We start from the raw sequence: 19,514 nt of genomic DNA, 5'->3' as shown, positions 1-19,514 counted from the left end.
TTGTCGGGAAGGGCAGAAATTTGTGGCGAGACACGATCCCATAGGGAATACTGATATCTTGCCATAACGGCAAGGAAGTTGGAGATGCGGAGGCCTACCGCACTGGAAGAATATATTTTTCTAGCGAGAGCATCGAGTTTATGGCCTTCTCTATCTTGTGGAGAAGAATGTGCTCCCGATCTATATTTACCAGGCAGTGCCTCTACAATTACTGAGTTGGGAGGGGGATGTTGATATAGGAACTCTCCACCTTCCCTGCATATCTTATATAAGTTTTCCACCCTTTTGGAGGAAGAGGGAACTGAGGCGGGTTTAGCCCAGTTGGTATGTACAACTTCGAGAATGCTTTTTATCATAGGGAGGGCTACAGGCCCCACATCAGGGCAATGGAGGATATCCATAATATCATCAATTGGACCGGAGTCCTCCAGTTTGAAATCAATTTTGAGAGCTTTCGCCATGTGGATCAATTGCTCCGTGTACAAGCGAACATCCCCCCTGGGGGAAATGGGCTTAGAGTCCCTGACAGTGTCCTCAGATGATGGAACTGAAGCGCGGGATTCATCACCTGAGCCAGGAGAGAAGGAGGCATCATACTCCGAATGAGCAGTGTCCCTTGAAATAGAAGGAGACCTGGATATAGAATGTTCACGGTGTGAAGCTTGCCTTGGACAAACTGGAACCTTGGAGGTGTGATCAGGATGGCGAGACGGTGTGCGTCGGCGATGTGAATCTTTGGAAGGCGAGCGTGTATGGGAGTGACAGTGTCAACGATGATCGACTGGGGGTCCCAAATACGCCGACGGTGTAGGATATCGGCATCAAGAGGTATCTCGGCGCCAACGAGAGAGAGAACGACTCCTGAAGGAATGACGGTGCCGACGTGGAACTGGACTGCGTGAACGAAATGAACGGCTATGTCCTGTAGATGACTGCTTGGATGGAGATCGTGTACGGTGGGCAAGCCGACTGCACTGTGAAGCAGATCGGCGTCGACAGGATGTAGATTGGCTCCAACAGTTAGAGAGGCTCCGACGGGTGGACCGACTCCGACGGGTGGAACGGCTCCGATGGGTTGAACGACTCCGACGGGTGGAACGGCTCTGATGAGTGGATCGACTCCGACAAGAAGGCAGACTCCTACGGGAGGCAGATCGACTCCGATGGGAGGTTGGTTGGCGTAGATGGGAAGAAGATCGGCTCCGACGGGTAGGATGACTGCGCTGAGAAGTGGAACGACCTCAATCAGAACGAGACGACACCGAGCTTCGAGAGCGACGCCGTGAAGTTGACCGATGCCAAGACCATTGGCCAGGGTGAGACGAACCTTGCAGTGACACCACTCGACTCTTGTCGACCGAACGTCGAGAGTCCTGCTGGGTGCCTGCAGGAAGCGGTGGCCGAGCGGCGCCATCATGAACCATTGCGGATTCCACCTGGTGTAGGGTACAGAACTCTGACTTGGGATGTGGGAGGTGTCCAGTCTTTGACTCATTCCTAGCATTAGTTGAGGAAGTTTGTAGAAATCACAGCCTCTTCTGCTTAACCTTCAGCACAGGATTTTTGTGAAATACGAAAAAGAATTTTTTTCATGTTGTTTGGGACTTCTCAGAGCAGCAAAAAGTTGCAATGGCAGCAGCAACACAAAACAGCAGCTCCTTTCTGAGTAGGGGTGCCAACCTCCAGGTAGTGGCTGGAGATCTCCTGCTATTACAACTGATCTCCAGCCAATAGTGATCAGTTCCCCTGGAGAAAATGGTTGCTTTGGCCATTGGACTCTATGGCATTGAAGTCCCTCCACTCTCCAAACCCACCCTCCTCAGGCTCCACCCGCAAAATCTCCAGGTAATTTTCAACCTGCAGCTGGCAACCCTATTTCTGAGAAAAGTCTTATGTCACTTTTGTACTACCTGCTTATTTGCAAATACTTTCAGACTTCCCTTTCTGCTCTCTAGCCCAAGACAGTGGCATGTATTACAAAAGAGCTCCCAGTAATCAGTGCTTATTAAAGAAACATCTTCTAAGTCATCAAAAACCCATTGAGCAAGCATCTTCCAAAAACTTTGAATACATCAACTGACTATCCATGCACATTACCAGGAAATCACATTACACAAATGCTAATCTTAAGGTCACTTGACACAGCAAAAAAAAAAAAAAAAAAAGTTTTCTTGCACTGTTGGTAACACATTCCGTGCCCTAAAGATGTTGTGTAAAATAAACAGCAGCAGCACCAGTTTAATAAGATCATTTACATTCAGTAAAATGTATCATGTGCAACATCACTGCACATAAATGACAAGGTGCACTGTTTGTTCTCAGTATTTCAGTGCAGCCTCTGCATAAGGTTAGCAATTTCTCACTCCAACAAAATAAATCTCTTAAACCCAAGGTTTATTCTCTGCAACTCACTAAGAAAACAATGTTTATTTATCTACCATTCCCATTCATTTTTCTATGTGCTCTGGTCTGGTTTTGATCTGTATAACGGCTTTTTCAATAAGTTCTTAAATATTTTTCATAGACAATAGGCCCAGATGTTCTATAAATTTTTCAGTTCGCCCTCCCAACTCAACCTGCTCTGACTTTGCTTATGCCACTTCTTATCTGTCATAAGATTTCAGTACTTTTGCTGTAAGCATCTTGCCACAGTGACACTGGAAGCAATGGAGACAACACCTCAGCCACATCAGTGCAAAGAAATCTGAAATATGTGCCATGTTTGAAAAGAAATCTGTAGTCTTTAATGATTATATCAGCCATCTTTTTTTTAATGGTGTCCTCCATACTCCGATAAAATTCACGGTTTAATCTGAGAAACTGACCATGAAATACATATTCTTGCTTCTGAGAAACAGAATTTTCAGTGGAAGGAAGAGTAAAATGTTCTTGCATATAAGCTTTGTCATCAACAATACCCTTGGCTGCTTATAGCCAGAGGTAACAGTTTCAAAGAGAAATGTATCTTATTTTAAATCACCTGAGGATGTTTGCTTTCATCCTTCCCTACGCACTAAAAGCATGATTTTGTTTTCTACAGAGAACAGGCTTAAATCTGAATTACGGCTCACCAGCTCCAAGTGCTGAAATACACAAATTGGTATAACTACACGGAGTATCTGCGTTAGTCTGCTGGAGCAAATATCAATAGGGGTTTCGTGGCATCTGAAAGATTAGCAAAATGTTATTCCAACATAAACTTTAATGGACTACTGTTGAAGAAGTGGGGTCTCGTCCAGGAAAGCTTATGCTGGAATAAAAACCTGTTAGTCTTTAAGGTGCCCCAAAACTTGTGTTGAGGAGTCCTGTGGCGCAGAGTGGTAAGCTGCAATACTGCAGTCCAAGCTCTGCTCCCGACCTGAGTTCGATCCTGACGGAAGTTAGTTTCAGGTAGCCGGCTCAAGGTTGACTCAGCCTTCCATCCTTCCAAGGTCAGTGAAATGAGTACCCAGCTTGCTGGGGGTAAAGGGAAGATAACTGGGGAAGGCACTGGCAAACCACCCCATAAACATAGTCTGCCTAGTAAACGTCGGCATGTGACGTCACCCCATGGGTCAGGAATAACCCGGTGCTTGCACAGGGGACCTTTACCTTTTTAAAACTTGTGTCTACCTCTGAAATAGGATATTAGCATCTGTACCTTGTTTTCTCCTCCTGAAGAAGGGGAATGGACTCCTCCTAGTACCGATAAGACTCCTATTATACAGGATTGAACTGAAATTCTATAGGTTTCTTTTGTCTGCCAAATACATGCAACATTTTCTACAGCTGAGACTGAATTGTTACATCACTCACTTAAGAACATGAAGATGGATCACGATGGGTAGCTGTGTTAGTCTGTCAATAGCAGTAGAAAAGAGCAAGAGTCCAGTAGCACCTTAAAGACTAACAACATTTCTTGCAGGGTATGAGCTTTCATGAGCTGTGGCTTTAAGGTGTTACTGGACTCTTGCTCTCTTCAAGAACATGAGTTAATGTGGAACTAGATGTTAACTGGCTACATCTCCAAATCTCCAGGAATTCCCCAATCAAGAGCTGGCAACCCTACTGCTACCATTGGGCCCCTTCGACACTGTGCTTCCAAGGCATCTGGGGCAAAGGGAAGAGAGAAATAGAAGGAGGCAGTGGAGAAATGTTCTCTCTTCCCAGCACTGCCTGCCTCCACAGCTGTAACGTACCACTGGTCTCAAATCCAAAACTCTAGGATACAGGGTCTAGCACCTTAATTCTCATGCCACTGCTGCCACAGAGAAGCCTGAGCTTGAAGAGAATCAGTCCACAAGTGGCCATTGTAGGAAATTTAGCATAGGCCAAGCCAAGCAGAGGATCCTCAGTCCTAGCAACTTAATGTGAAAGGAGCTAACTCTGAACTACCTGTTTAAATTGGACCGTTGACTTCTCCCTGCCTTGACTATGCCTCTGCCCTAGGGTTGCCAGGTGGCTTGGAATGGCAGACAATTGCCCGCCAATCCATCGGCTGGCTGACAGCAAGGATCATGTGCTCACATGCAGTGCCAGATTTACGTATAAGCTAAACAAGCTATAGCTTAGGGCCCCACTCTCTTGAGGCCCCCAAAAAATTTAAAGGAAAAAAAACTGGATGTACATTTCCAAAATATAAGATTAAAAACAAATAAAATAAAACCTACATACAGCAACAGTGTTTTGTGTGGTGTGGGCTCCTATGATGTAAATAATGGGCCCCTCCTGCTAGCCTGATAAAATACATATTTTGTTATGTGCAAATGGCTTTAGATACCTATTAGGTCCATAAATTACCATATAGCATATATTCAACACAAAAAACAGCGACAATTTGTTGTTGACAAAGGACAGCTGGACATATAAAGGGCCCCATTACCTTCAATAGCTTAGGGCCTCATCAAATCTAAATCCGGCCCTGCTCACGTGGCCATGAGCAACTCATTTCTGTCACTTCTGGTTTACTTCCAGAAGCGACGGGACGATTTACCACTCAAGTGGGGGTTAGAGTGGTAAATCGTCCCATTGTGCTGCGGTGCTTCTGGAAGTAAACCAGAAGTGATGGGATTGTGTTGCTCGTGGCTGCGCTTGTGCGATTCCCGCCCCAAAAATCTCCCACCAGAGGAGAGGGGGGACCTGGCAACCCTACTCTGCCCCCACTGCTTGCTTCTTGGACTTGACCTTCTGATTACCACAGATACATCTCCCACCACAGCCTGCTTAGCGGACATTACCAGTTTGCCCACAACTTGCCCCTACATTGCCATTTCAGCTTTCTGCCCATGGAAGTGGGCCTAATCAGAATCTGTCCCAGCTGACCCTGACAGCCAGAGCAGATAAGGGAGGTATGCAGAACCCCATGGCTCTGCATTTGGGCTAATCCAAGTTATGCACTGGCAAATAGGTAAATTTGTCCAAGTCTGATTCTGAGGTAAAGCAAAGGGGGGGGTTGTATGTAGTGGTGACTTGTAAATGTGGCTCTGCACATAGTGGCTCAAACTACTCCTACAGGGAATATTTGTTTATTTAGAGAACATTTATATGCTACCTCTTCACAGACCTGTTTAAAGTGGCATACAAAGTAAAAATAATACACTAAAATCATTAACAAAATAAGAACTATTGTCAAAGGCTTTCATGGTCAAAGTTCATCAGTTCTTGTAGGTTATCCGGGCTGTGTGACCGTGGCCTTGGTATTTTCTTTCCTGACGTTTCGCCAGCAGCTGTGGCAGGCATCTTCAGAGGAGTTACTCAGCCCGGATACACAGCCCGGATAACCTACAAGAACCAAAATAAGAACTATCAATAATAAAAGAAACCATAAAAAAACAAACAGGGGCACTGAATACAGCATAAACTATCTTACATAACAGCCACTGCAGCGGTAGAAAACTCTACTCCCCTCCTCTGACTGGCCTTACTAACAATGCAGAAGGGGAGACAAGAGTTCCTCCATCTGACTTGTAAGGTTGAGAAGAGTCTTCTTATTTTCCACAGACTTGAATAAGACTACAGTATGGTTTTCAAAAACCATATTCTCCTCACCCAGATTTCCTTCAACACATAGTTTTCTTCTTTTGAGCATTGCCAAGTTGTGAGTGCGATTAAATCAAGAAAATTCTGATTCAAACTGCAGTAGGACTTCAAAGGCACAGATGCTAAGAAGAAGAAGAATAAAGACAACAAAGGGGGAAACAGTGTGGAGGTGTTTCTATGCTAATGCTAGAAGCCTCTAAGCAAAAATGGGGGCGTTAGAATGCATGGTTTTAAGGGAAAATGTAGATATAGTGAGCATTACAGAAACCTGGTAGAGGGGAAAGAACCAGTGGGATACAGTCATCCCTGGTTACAAACTCTATAGAAATGACAGGGAAGGGCATATTGGAGGGGGTGTTGCTATATATATCAAGGAAAGCATAGTATCTAATAAACTAGAAACCATAAAAATGCAGACTTGTCCAGAATCCTTGTGGGTGACAATTCCGGGCCCCAAAGGTAATTTAGTACTTGGGACATTATAAGAACATAAGAACATAAGAAAGGCCCTACTGGATCAGACCAAGGCCCATCAAGTCCAGCAGTCTGTTCACACAGTGGCCAACCAGGTGCCTCTAGGAAGCAACATTCTATCAGCCCCCTGACCAAAAGGGTCAGGGTGATCTAGAGATGGAGAATGAAATCAGAGAAGCATGCAAAGGTGATGAAGTAGTAATAATGGGAGAGTTTAACTACCCTCATATTGACTGGAAAAATGCATGCTCCAGTCAAGCCAAAGAGATAAAATTTTTAGACATCCTTAATGACTGTGCCCTCAAACAGTTGGCCACAGACCCAACCAGAGGTGAGGCAATCCTGGACTTAATACTCTGGTGCTGCCAGCGACTTAGTGCAGGATGTGGATGCAGGTGAGCCAGTTGGCAATAGTGACCACGATGGCATCAAATTTAATTTATATGTAGATGGGAAAGTGCCTGGGATATCTCACACAATTATCTTTGACTTTAAAAGAGGGAACGTCTCTAAAATGAGAAACCTGGTAAAGAGGAAGTTGAAAAGAACAGTTAGGAGGGTTAAATCTCTGGAAAAGGCTTGGGGGTTACTCAAGTCCACATTACTAGAGGTTCAGCTAGATTGTATACCGCAGGTCAGGAAAACTGGTAATAAGTCCAAGAGGTCACCACCATGGCTAATGGGGAAGGTGAAGGAAGCTATTAGAGAAAAAAGGGTTTCCTTCAGAAACTGGAAGGATTGCCCAAACGAGGCAAACAAAAGCAAACACAAACTTGCACACACACACAAAAAAATGCAAGCAAACAATTAGAGATGCAAAAAAAGATTTTGAGGGACATATCGCTAAACACATCAAGAACAACAATAAAAAATTATTTAAGTACATTTGGAGTAGGAAACCAGCTAGGGAAGTGTTTGGACCAATGGATGACAATGGGAGTAAAGGAACACTAAGGGAGGATAAAGTGATTGCTGAGAAACTAAATGAATTCTTCTCATCTGTCTTCACTGTGGAAGATATAGGGCAGATAGGGGAGAATGAAGAACTGGGGCAAATAGTGGTAATAAGGCAGGGAGTCCTAGAACATCTAGACAAACTGCAAACTAACAAGTCGCAGGGACCAGACAGTATTTATCCTAGACTTCTTCAAGAACTCAAATGGGAAACTGATGAACTACTAACAATGACATGTAACATATCCCTTGTTTTTTATTCATCTGAAAGACCTCTACCTGAGTCTCTGGAGAGGTGCTGCTAGTCAGAATAGACAATATGACCTTGACAGACCAGTGGTTTGACTCTGTATAAGGCAGACCGGTGGTGTGACTCGGTGTAAGGCAGCTTCATGGGTCTTTGCAAAGGCAGAATTCAACCTACACATTCCCTACCTTAAAGTCTCTTTGGAATTTCCCTATCTTGAAGTCCAAAGGTTTGCTTCTAAGGGATGCAGGATCTCCTACTAGCTATGCACCTAGAAAACTGCCAGTGTGACCTTTTGCACTTCCCAAGTATAACAACTGTCAAGAAGGAGAAGGAGAAGAAGGAGAAGAAGAGTTGGTTCTTATATGCTGACTTTCTCTACCACTTAAGGAAGAATCAAACCGGCTTACAATCACCTTCCCTTCCCCACAACAGACACCCTGTGAGGTAGGTGGAGCTGAAAGACCTCTTAGAGAGCTGTGACTAGCCCAAGGTCACCCAGCTGGCTTCGTGTGTAGGAGTGGGGAAACCAGTCCGGTTTACCAGATTGGTGTCCACTGCTCATGTAGAGGAGTGGGGAATCAAACCCGGTTCTCCAGATTAGAGTCCACTGCTCCAAACCACCGCTCTTAACCACTACAACACGCTGGCTGCATCAAATTTATTTCTGCAGCATTCTAATTTTGAACCAGCAGCAATTTGGAGAATCTTGCTTGGAGACAAGAGACAATTTCCCCATATCACATTATTTAGTTTCTTATTAAACAGAATAGGTTTATAATTAGCAGGGTAGTTTAATCTTCCAACTTCCCCCTAACAGAGGAAAAATAAGTATGTCAATGCAATCAAGCTACTTTATTAGAACCATTGCTAATGTTTACATTTATAATTTAATTGTTTGCTATGCTGGGACTGTGGAATGCATGGTCTTTTGTATAATTATTTGGAAGCATTTCTATCACAAAATATCACGCCTGTTGCATGCAAAAATTGGAAGTTAATCATCTGCCTTGGTTTCTGTTTTGCATTGCACATATCAACTATATCCAACTTAATATTTTCATAATAGCATGATAGTATTTAACTTGTTTTTTATACATCTCTTCTTAAGGAGGTAGAGCAGGGCAAATTGTTGGATGCCATTTTTGCAGGCAGCCACAAGTAAAAGGAAACCAGCTTTAAAAGTCATCTTTGTTGTTGTTACACTAGTATACCCTGACTATGCATGCAGTTAGTTAGTACTTCTGAACTAACCTAGTCACAAAACCAGGCTGGGGACCTCCAACCACTGCCATTTCTGTTTACTATCTACACCCCTAGCATGGTGTCATGGTTACGAGCGGTGGTTTGGAGCAGCAGACTCTGATCTGGAGAGCCGGGTTTGATTCCCCACTCCTCCACATGAGCGGCAGATGCTAATCTGGTGAACTTGATTTGTTTCCCCACTCCTCCACGTGAAGCCAGTTGGGTGACCTTGGGCAAGTCACACTCTCTCAGCCCCACTTACCTCACAGGGTGTATGTTGTGGGGAGGGAAAGGGAAGGTAATTGTAAGCCGGTTTGATTCTTCCTTAAGTGGTAGAGCAAGTCGGCATATAAAAACCAACTCCTTCTCTTCTTCTTCTCCTCTTCCTTCTCCTCTAGCTACCATCGGAGCTTACCACCTTCACCTCTCTGAGTTGCAACTTCTAAACAATTCCCATGTTTGTAGTGCCCAATTTGGAACATGACCACAGCACCCACAGGAAAGGGGCTTCTCCCTGTCTCAGCCATTTCCCCAACCTGAAACAGGTTGAATGGGCTGCTCTTTGGCCTGTAGGTAGCGTTGCCAACCTCCAGGTACTAGCTGGAGATCTCCTGCTATTACCACTGATCTCCAGTCAATAGAGATTAGTTCACCTGGAGAAAATGGTTGCTTCAGCAATTGGACTATGGCATTGAAGCCCCTCCCCTCCCCAAACCCCACCCTCTTCAGGCTCCGCTCCAAAAAACTCCTGCGGGTGGCGCAGAGGGACCTGGCAACTCTACCTGTAGGGGATACCCACATGCATCCCAGGGAATGCATTAGCTTCTCCAAATAATGCCCCCCAGTACTGGTTCAGATTGAGAAAATGGTTTATAGGGAAGGCTGAAGCACCTTCTCCCTGTGTGCCATGGTCCTACCCTGAGACAGGAAGCTCATCTGCAGGGATTGATAAGGTTGCTATCTCCTGCTATTACAACTGATCCCCAGCCGATAGAGATCACTTCAGCTGGAGAAAATGGCTGTTTTGGCAATTGGACTCTATGGAATTCAAGTCCCTCCCCTCCCCAAACCCTGCCCTCCTCAGGCTCCACCCCAAAAACCTGCTGATGGCGAAGAGGGACCTGACAACCCTATTCAGTAACGATGCTTAAACTAAAAGAAAGAGTATTCAGGTACAAAGACTGATCTTCTCTAGTGCAATGCCTAGGAAGAAGCAAATGAAGAATAGCAATAAAATGAGTCAGTCATCTCACCATATTAACCATAATGCAATCTCCACATTTGCAGTGCAGCTGTTCTACCAATTGGTCATAAGCTGGGGGGGGGGAGGACTACAGATAGATATAAATAGGTCATTCAATAAATCATATTAATCATAACCATTTTTTCCCTTTTGTCTTTTGCAAGATCTGACAGCAGGAAAATTATTTTGAGTTATGATACTGTGTTTTTCCAGTGAGAATGGCTTATCTGTTATTAACAAGAACAGGACGAATATCTTATTTCTCAAAGGCCAGAGATTGGCTTTTCAGCAATAATATTTTCATTCACAGACTACTTATGCTGAATTTGAACCAGTGACCCATCACTGAATGTGAACAAATGCATATGTCAGCTGTAAAAACTGGCATAAAAGGGAACTGCTTGAACTCCACATGGGGCACTCTCTATATTGTTACTTTTCGGCATGCTGATGGTTCAGAGATGTAAAACGAACATTACCGGCTGCTGTCTGACTTGCTCACCTTTCTGATCACATGCGTGGAAAGACTCCTCTTCCCCTCCTGCTCAGTGCCTTCTAAAATATAAGAGAACACTGTGACAAGTTAAAGGCACCTGCTGCTGAGAAGGTGGGTTTGCCATGTGAATACAGAGATGACCACTCCAAGAATGACAGTGAGAAGATAAGCAGTCTGTTTTCTGCTGGTCTCTGTACATCACAAACAGTGCAATCCTATGCAGAGCAACTCCAGTCTAAACCCTTTGAAATGAATGGGCATAGACTGGAGAAACTCTCCTCAGGGTTGCTCTGAAAAATGGGAATAGTCTAGCAAGATGACCTACATGGAAGCTGGAACGGTGCCATCTAGTCCAACCCCTTGCTCAATGCAGGGCTGCTCTCGGCTGGTCCTGCACTGAGCAGAGGGTTGGACTACATGGCCCCTTCCATGATTCTGTGATGAAGCTGAAGTGGAAGACAGTTTGACCAAAGCACGTTTGCTCTGGCTCTGATGTCTATGACTTAGGGTATCATGGAAGTGGAAGGCTGAGCCCAGGTGGCTCCTCAGCAGAGCTCAGGAAGAAGGACCCCTCTATTGAAGGTATAACAGCTCTGGTGGAGTAAGTTAAAACTGTCCCTAGAAGTGGCTCAGGAGGCAGCTTATACCACAACATAATGATCTGAGAGCCCATGGCTGAACCTCTGTGAGGAGACATGCAGTGGTGTCCTTTCTTAGGGCCCAAGTAGTCTAAAAAGCATCCTTCACGTCCTAAGGTAGCAAGGAGTACAAGGCTCATTCTGTATCCAAGAAGGGTGATGGAACAAAATTGGGGAGCACAAGGTCCTGACTGAGCTGGAGGCCTTCAGCAAAAAGGAAATGTCCAAATGGAGGACCACTTTGTCTTTGTGGAATTGCCATTAGTGAGGATCAGACCGAAAAGCACATCATTCACTGGCCCTCCTCGACGAACAGGTGGTAACAAAAATTCTGTGTTAAAAATAAGGAGGTGCAAGTTGCAAGTGGCCAGTGGTTCAAAGAGTTTGCTCATGCGTTGAATAAGGACAAGCTGCAGGTCCCATGCAGGAATTGGTGATTTCACTGGAGGGTAAAATCAAAGAAGCACAAATGGTATTTGGAGCAGAAATGGTATTTGGTCCAGCACGTAGTGTTGAAGCGATTGATCTCCAGAAGGCCCCCATGGTGAAAGTCCACTTTTCTGACAACTGTGGGGGCATTCATCTGGCTTCATGTTTTGTTTTGTTTTGTTTTAAAATGACAAACCCTAGAAAGGTACCACCTCCCACACAGCAATGTTTTGCCAGGTATCGGTCAACAAATTTCTTTAAGCTGCAACAATATCTTCAGAGAAGGGAACTTAAGGAACATGTGGTTCATGCTTAGCTAATTATGTCACTGATGCTGCCCTCACGATAAAAACCAGATTTTCACTACACATTCATTAAAAGTTTGTTGAGTTATTTCATTTGCAGCTCAGTTTTACGCATATACACAAGCTTAGTGATACTGTTTTAAATTCTTTGGAGGCCGTGAACTTTCTTTCCCCAGTATTAGAGTTTTGCATCTCCTGGCTTGTGTTTTGAAATGTATCCTACCTCTCTTGGCACCAAGTAAAACATTAGCAATATTAAAACCATATCTACACACTCAGCTTGCTCTTTCCATCATGTCTGCCAAAGGTCTGCTTGAACCAAAGCTCATTTTTTCAGAAGATCAACAGGGAAGAAGAGCGCTGATGAACCCTTATGCACCCGGCTGCCTCAAGCTTGAAGTCCAAGAGAGAAAAGGCGTTGCTCCTTGTAGCAGTGGTTTTAATGGTGTGGATACAACCTAGGGTTGCCAACCTCCAGGCGGGGGCTGGAGATTACAACAGATCCCTAGATGACAGAGATCAGTTCCCCTGGGGAAAATGGCTGCTTTGGTGGGGTGGACTTCATGGCATTATGCCCTGCTGAAGCCCCTCCCCTTCCCAAACCCCACCCTCTCAAGGTTCCACCCCCAAATCTCCAGGTATTTCTCAAGTGGGAATTGGCAACCCTAATTAAGCAGCTCTACCTCACCCAGAAGAGCCACTTAAGTTGGAGTAAGTCTCCTTGGGCTGGAGATAGGCTTCAAATGTTGCTCAGTGGAGTGATAGGGTAGGGGTAGGATTTACCCCAATGCTGCTGAAAAAGAGTTTTTGAAGCCCAGGAACATACTCCGTCTATTCAATGGATCAGGATAAGTAAAATTTTCATTTTCAAAGCTGACTGCATAACAGGATCAATGTTTTCCTACTCTTTGCCATTCCTGCAAACATCTGCCTTTCCCGAGTTGCAACAAGTAAGCCGAGTTATCTCACAGACAGAAGAATGAACAGATGTTCCAATCAGAGTCTCAAAGGCAATACTAATACTTTAAGTTTATTAGTCAATAATTTTCTGCAAATGGCTCTCTGGACCTCAAGGAGCTGAATGTTTATCTAGATCTAGCCGAAATGCTTCTCAGTTCTAAGAAGTGACCTCCCAAGTCATAGCACTTTGGAAGGGATATAAAGCTAATTACAATCATGCCTGCCATTCACTTATTTATGCATTAATGAGTAAGAGAAATTACACTGAAGTCACTTGTTAGCATTCTAAATGGCATTATGCACAAAGCAACCGCCTAGAGAAGATGCATAATTGCCAGCAGCTTTGAACACCCGTGGGAAAAAAAGGGAAATAAAACAACGCACACACTAATAAATACTGCACATTTCTCTTTCCAGAAGTCTCCTTTCAGAATAACAATAGTCCTGACCTTATTGCTGCCCCAATTTAATGAGGAAAGAAAGATGCCATTAAAATCAGACACAGTACGACATCTTGGAAAAAAAGAAAAACGGGAAGGGGTGTAGTGTGAGAAATAATAGGTATAATAGCACCAGCTAGCTGAACATGGTAGTGGTTTCTGTTCAGTTTGTTTGCCCATGGTAACTGGAAACGGAGAGTGTACGGAAGTGAACATTATAATAAGTGTGCAACTGTCCCTTTATTCCAAGAATGCTCTCTTTTCTACTTTTCAGCTCCTTTATTTCACCTATTAATAGTGGTAGGTAGAGCACAAACTTCCATTTGTCCTGTTTTGTGAAGAAAATTTTAGTAGTCATCTACTGAAGCTTCAGGGGCTCTTGACTGGAGAAGAAAAAGTTCACCATGAAACTGAATAACAGAACTTACAAAATGGCATAGCTGTAAAAATGTTGTCTAAAAATAACACAGAAGGTATAACTTAGTAGAGATTGTCCATGCTACAGCGTTAAAGACTACATAATGGAAGAATCTGTAAAGGTCTTAAAAACATTTTTAGTTGTGAGCAATTCAAGGAACCAATAAGTAATCAAAGTGTATACAAACCAAATATCATCAATGCTCTCTAACAATAATTCAAGACTGAATTCCAGTATAATCTTACTTTTGACGGTGGCTGTCCGGGTGCAGTTGTAAAGGATGGCCAGTTCCCCAAATACTTTGCCAGGCCCCATGGTACACAGCTTTACACCTTCTTTTGTCACCTCAACCTTTCCATCTGAGGAGAAAGAACACAATTACATCACAAACTTATCCCATTGTTTTGACTTTTTCCTGTAAAGCATTATATGAATTTTCCATAATACTGAAAAATATAAGTTAAACATATACCATTGTCTAAAACAGTGACTCTTAATGGACATACTCTACAAATCTTAGGAGGCATTCAGGCCTGGGGTGGGAGGAGCGCTCTCTCTCTCTCTCTCTCTCTCTCTCTCTCTCTCTCTCTCTCTCTCTCTCTCTCTCTCTCTCTCACACACACACACACACACACACACACACATATATTGGGGGAGGCAATGGCAAACCACCCCTTAAGTGCATGTCTATATCTGAATATGGCTTACCAGAGTTCATCCAGAATACACTGCTGTCTGATACTCCCTTGAAATTTTAGCTTACTCTTCCTGGGAATTTTTTGTCTTCAGTTTGGTATGTAACAGTAAAACATGCATGTTTGACCATAAATGCTTTAGCTACCAAAGGTGTGGCTTTAAATTGCTTGGATAGACACATATAAACCTACATATGAACATATGAGGTTGCCTTAGTTAAATCATATTATTGGTCTTTCTATCCCAGTATTATCTGCTCTTACTAACAGCAGCTGTCCAAAGATTTAGCTGTCTAAAGATTTAGTCAGAGAAGGGACTTGACAAGCAACTGGTGAGATCCTTAAAAGGAGATGACAGGGACCGAATTTGGGTTCTTCTTCATGAACAGAATGTGCTCTACCACTTTGGCAAAACCCGTCCCTGTGGCAGTCACTGGGACCCACCTGTGAGGGGGCATTACTTTAAACATCCACCTGGAGATTATAAACTCTTTGATTGAATCCAGTTAAATAAAGCCTTATAGAATAGATACACATGCATACCCCATAAAAATCAGTCCTGTCTAACCATACATGTAATTCCTATTTTGCCTACATTGGCTTGAAGAAAAAATGACTAGATTTCAAAGCTTCTTAATCAGAGCTTTGCACACACAAAAAAAGGGAGGGGGAATGTTGCTGAATTCCAAATCTGAGAATTTCAGAGGTTACAGGGTGGAACCTTATATAAAAGCTATTATATTACTTTACTAAACTTTCTGATTCATGTCCTCCAAAGGCATGATATAAGATACTTCTGAGAATCCCAATGAATAATTGTTTCAAACTCTTTTTCACTTGCTCTGGGATTTATTCTGGGCATAAAGTTATCTTCCAAGGCTGAAAGCTGTAAATTAGCTACAACAGTGTGAAAAACATGTCTGGAGATTTATGAAAGAACCTAATCGCAAACTCTCTGGCCTACTGTGTCAAAACATCCTGAACAGTGGTTTAAAGTTAAAATCTTATTTGGTAACTACACACCATGAATTCCTCATACTCCAATGATCACAGTTAATGAGATAGTCTTGAAAAGGTTCCGCCTCCCACATCTAATTCTGTGTAGACTAACCTTTTGCCCACCTATTGTGTGGAAACTCAGGCCTCACCCTCAATCACCCATACCCAAACAATGGAGCAGTAAGAGAAAAAATGACAAACAACTCTCATGGCATCAGCAACACTCTAGGTATTTCCTCAAATCTCTATGGTCTTTACTACAGAGACTGAGAGAATTTGTACAGCATTGCAGGGGCTATGAAGTTACTACCAGGGGAGCATCCATGATGCTCGTTCCCCAAGCTGCACTACTCCCAGAGCTCCCAAGATAAGCAGCCACAGGGCTGGCAACCTTATGTTTTGTGTGTGTGTGTGTGCGAGAGAGAGAGAGAGAGAGAGAGAGAGAGAGAGAGAGAGAGAGAGAGAGAGAGAGAGAGAGAATGATCACATTAGCCTATGATCTTTCAAATTCTACGGGAATTTAAACAATGATTCAAAATGAACTCTACTGCTGCTATTTAACACTAATTCAATTCAAATAATCCTCCTCCTCTTACTATTATTACTAATAGTTATTATTGATAAAGCAACTCAAATCTAAGCACTGCATAAATATTGCATATGAAAATGAACAAGTCCTGCCTGCAAGCTTACATTAAATAAAAAAGGACAATATCAAGGCTGTAGCTAAAGTGAGGACTGTTGCTATATGGCCACATTTAGAACATTTATTCCACGGTCCACCCAAGATTTTTTTTTTTAATCAGGCTTCTAATGACATAAGAGATTCCATTAACAGAATTAGAGCACATTTTCAGAATAGGAATGCATCAGTGTTAGCTTTTCCTCTTCTGCAAAAGAGGTAGTGATCCAAACTCTATCCATCTGAGCCCTTCCCACTTACACAGGCCATGGGTTTTATCACCACCATCATCTTTATCATTCTGGGGGTGGGGGGAATCCCCTTTACCTACATGACTTTTAACATGCAAGAGTGTTTACATGGAATAACACATAATACAAGGAAGTTATTATTATGGGTGTGCATTTGGCTAAAGCCGAACCGAAAAATACCTTATCGGTATTTTTTGGTGATTTTTTAATACAGAAAAGTGGCAGCAATTTAAGGGAGCCGAAAAGTGGATCCCGAATAATGCAGAATTTTTTGGCATTATTTAGGGTTGCTTTGGCCCCGCTCCCATTTTAAAAACTGGGGAGGCATCCCCTCTCCCCCCCTCCCTCCCTCTCCCCCTCACTTACCTGCTGGCTGGGTCTGTGCTGCCACCGCCTCAGAAATCCTCAAGGGCTCTCAGTTGGTGGCGCAAGCTAAACACTGGGCTTGGCCAAGCCCAGTATTCAGTTCTGTGCCACTGCCTCCCAAGTCCACATGTACTTTGGAGGTGGTGGCAGTGCAGACCTAGCCAGCAGGTAAATGAGGGGTAGAGGGGGGAGAAGGGAGGCTTGAATTTTTCAGGTTCGAGTTTAATAAACCTGAAAATTTTCAAATATCAAGAAAAAGCTCATATTGTGATTTTTTGGGGGGTTTTAATTTCTGGGTCTATTCAACTTGAACCCGAAAAATACTTGGCGGGGGGGGGGAATGGTGCACAGCTCTAGATATTATTTATTTAAGGGAGCAGGTAAAAGCTTGTGAACACAAAAATCTTAATGTACAAACTTGTGACACTAACGGTTCATAAGCACAAAGCTTACATATGCACTTGGTGACAGAATTAGAGATATTTCTGTTGGTTATGAGTTCACCAGTTTTTCTATTCATTTTTCTTTGAAATCCCATCTGAAAATATGGCAGCCTGGCTACATATGACCTAAGGGGACAAAATCATAAGCAAAGAGGAAAGGATGCCAAGGGACAGATCTCATTTGTCTTCAGTTCAGCAGCAACAACAAAAAAGATTTTACTACTGTGCTACTGGGCTATCAAGAAAGATTTTAATCTAATTTACAAATGCATTTTTGAACAACAGTTTAAGAATTAAGAAGACTGTAAAGCACAGAGAGCTTGCATATGGAACTTTTTTGTATTTTAGAGCTGAAAAAACTAATGATATTCATTGCTCAACAGAGTCCATGCTTATAAAGTAATCAGCATAATTATTTTTGCTCATTTTCAAAGGAAAGGGAGGAGGAACCTTAATCCTTGGGAACATTCACCCATGACAACAAACAACTACAAATTAGCAAAAGAAAAAAAATATTTTGACCCGTTGGGATTACATAATTTATGTTCAAATATCTCTGACTTCCAAATATTTTAACTTGCTTCAGCAAGCACGTTTTCTATTGATTGTAATATGGCTGTGCAATATGACTCTAGGAGGGGCTGTTTCATATGAAAGTTTGAGGAAAGGGGGAGACTGATCAGTTTATTGCCAGAGAAAAAGTGGCAGAGGAAAAAAGTGAAATGAACTCAGACACCGTTTCTGCTGCACACAGACTGCTTGAGAAGTGGTCAAAGGGTGGTTGGTACATAGGGTTGCCAGGTCCCTCTTCGCCACCAGTGGGAGGTTTTTGGGGTGGAGCCTAAGGAGGGTGGGGTTTGGGGAGGAACTTCAATGCCATAGAGTCCAATTGCCAAAGTGGCCATTTTCACCAGATGAACTGATGTCTATCGGCTGGAGACCAGTTGTAATTGTAGGAGATCTCCAGCCACCACCTGGAGGTTGATAATGATCGGCTCGATGGCTCTGTTAGTCAAAAGTCTAACCCCTCAATGTAGTAAGAAAAGAAGGACATAAGACTTACAAATCAGTGAAAAATAGGCATTAACATTCATGCCATTTTACTTCTATTAAGAAATAACACCTACTTACAACAACCTAGTAACCTACCCCTCATATCCTAAGAGAACAACAGTTCCTATACAATGTATTCATTCATACAATATCAAATCACAAATGCAGAAACAATAATTACAATCAATCATAACAAGCAATATCAACAAACAATATTAAACACCTTTGTGTCCATAGGCAAGCTGCCCGGTCAAATTACAAAGTCTATTTGTACCCAAGTAGGGTCGTTTCAACTTTCCGCGGATGGATGCAAAAACCCAGAGATAAACAAGGCAATAATCAGGAATGAGGACTTGAGATCGATTAGGATCAAGTCCTCATTCCTGATTATTGCCTTGATTGTCACCTTGTTGAATCTACACCCCTTGGACTATGGTCCGTCATAACACTAGCCGGGTTTTTACATCCAGTCGTGGAAAGTTGAAATGACCCTACGTGGGTAAAAATATGTTTTTTGGTTGCTTAGCCACCTGGAGGTTGGCAACCCTATTGGTACATGAGTAAAAAGTTTAAATTAAAGAAGATTGCAAGTACTAAGCAAGCACGTGGGTCCTGATGTGTCCTGATGTGTCTGAGGCTGATGTGACCTAAACACATTAAAAAATGGAAGTGAGACTCTACCAGAAAAGTGAACACAAAATTCATGAACGCCTGAACTTCTGATTTCTCTGAAGTTACAGTCTTTTGAGGTAGGTGTGTTTTGCCCCTTTCCATTTACATAGAGTACCTACCACCCTCTACACCTCTCTCTCTCTCAGGTTCAGGGTACACGTAAGTCAGAACATCACACTTGCTAGCCCTCTTGTCTCTTTTAAAATCTCTAGAGAGCCATGTCCATTTTACATCTCAAGTCCTCTCTGTCACACACAGAAACATCAGGAGACAGGGTAGCCCAGACCTCCTTTAATAACAGGCCCTCACTCACACAGTGTTATTGGGGTTGGAGCTCAAACACTGTTCCGTTCACAAACTGCCACCATTTATTCATATCCTATAATGCGTATATAGACAGAGATATTAACATGTGTGTGTGTTTCTTTCCCTCAGATACAAAGCCCACAGGGGTGAACAAAACAAGAAGTTCACTTTTACTTATGG

The 19,514-nt window shown here is 43.0% G+C and overlaps 1 protein-coding gene across 2 annotated transcripts in view; it reads right to left on the bottom strand.

Annotated features, from left to right (window-relative positions):
- Positions 1 to 19,514, bottom strand: part of PRKG1 (protein kinase cGMP-dependent 1) — a 918,924-nt gene that overhangs the window by 460,539 nt on the left and 438,871 nt on the right. For both annotated transcript variants that reach the window (XM_056850022.1, XM_056850021.1), the window contains exon 3: positions 14,113 to 14,226. In XM_056850022.1, coding sequence (XP_056706000.1) covers positions 14,113 to 14,226 — 114 coding nt within the window. The remainder of the gene's footprint in view (positions 1 to 14,112; positions 14,227 to 19,514) is intronic.

This window comes from Euleptes europaea, chromosome 5 (assembly GCF_029931775.1).
Source record: "Euleptes europaea isolate rEulEur1 chromosome 5, rEulEur1.hap1, whole genome shotgun sequence".
NCBI classification, from domain to species: domain Eukaryota; kingdom Metazoa; phylum Chordata; class Lepidosauria; order Squamata; family Sphaerodactylidae; genus Euleptes; species Euleptes europaea.
Note: the sequence above shows the minus strand (reverse complement) of the source record. Positions and strands in the feature narration are given on the sequence as shown.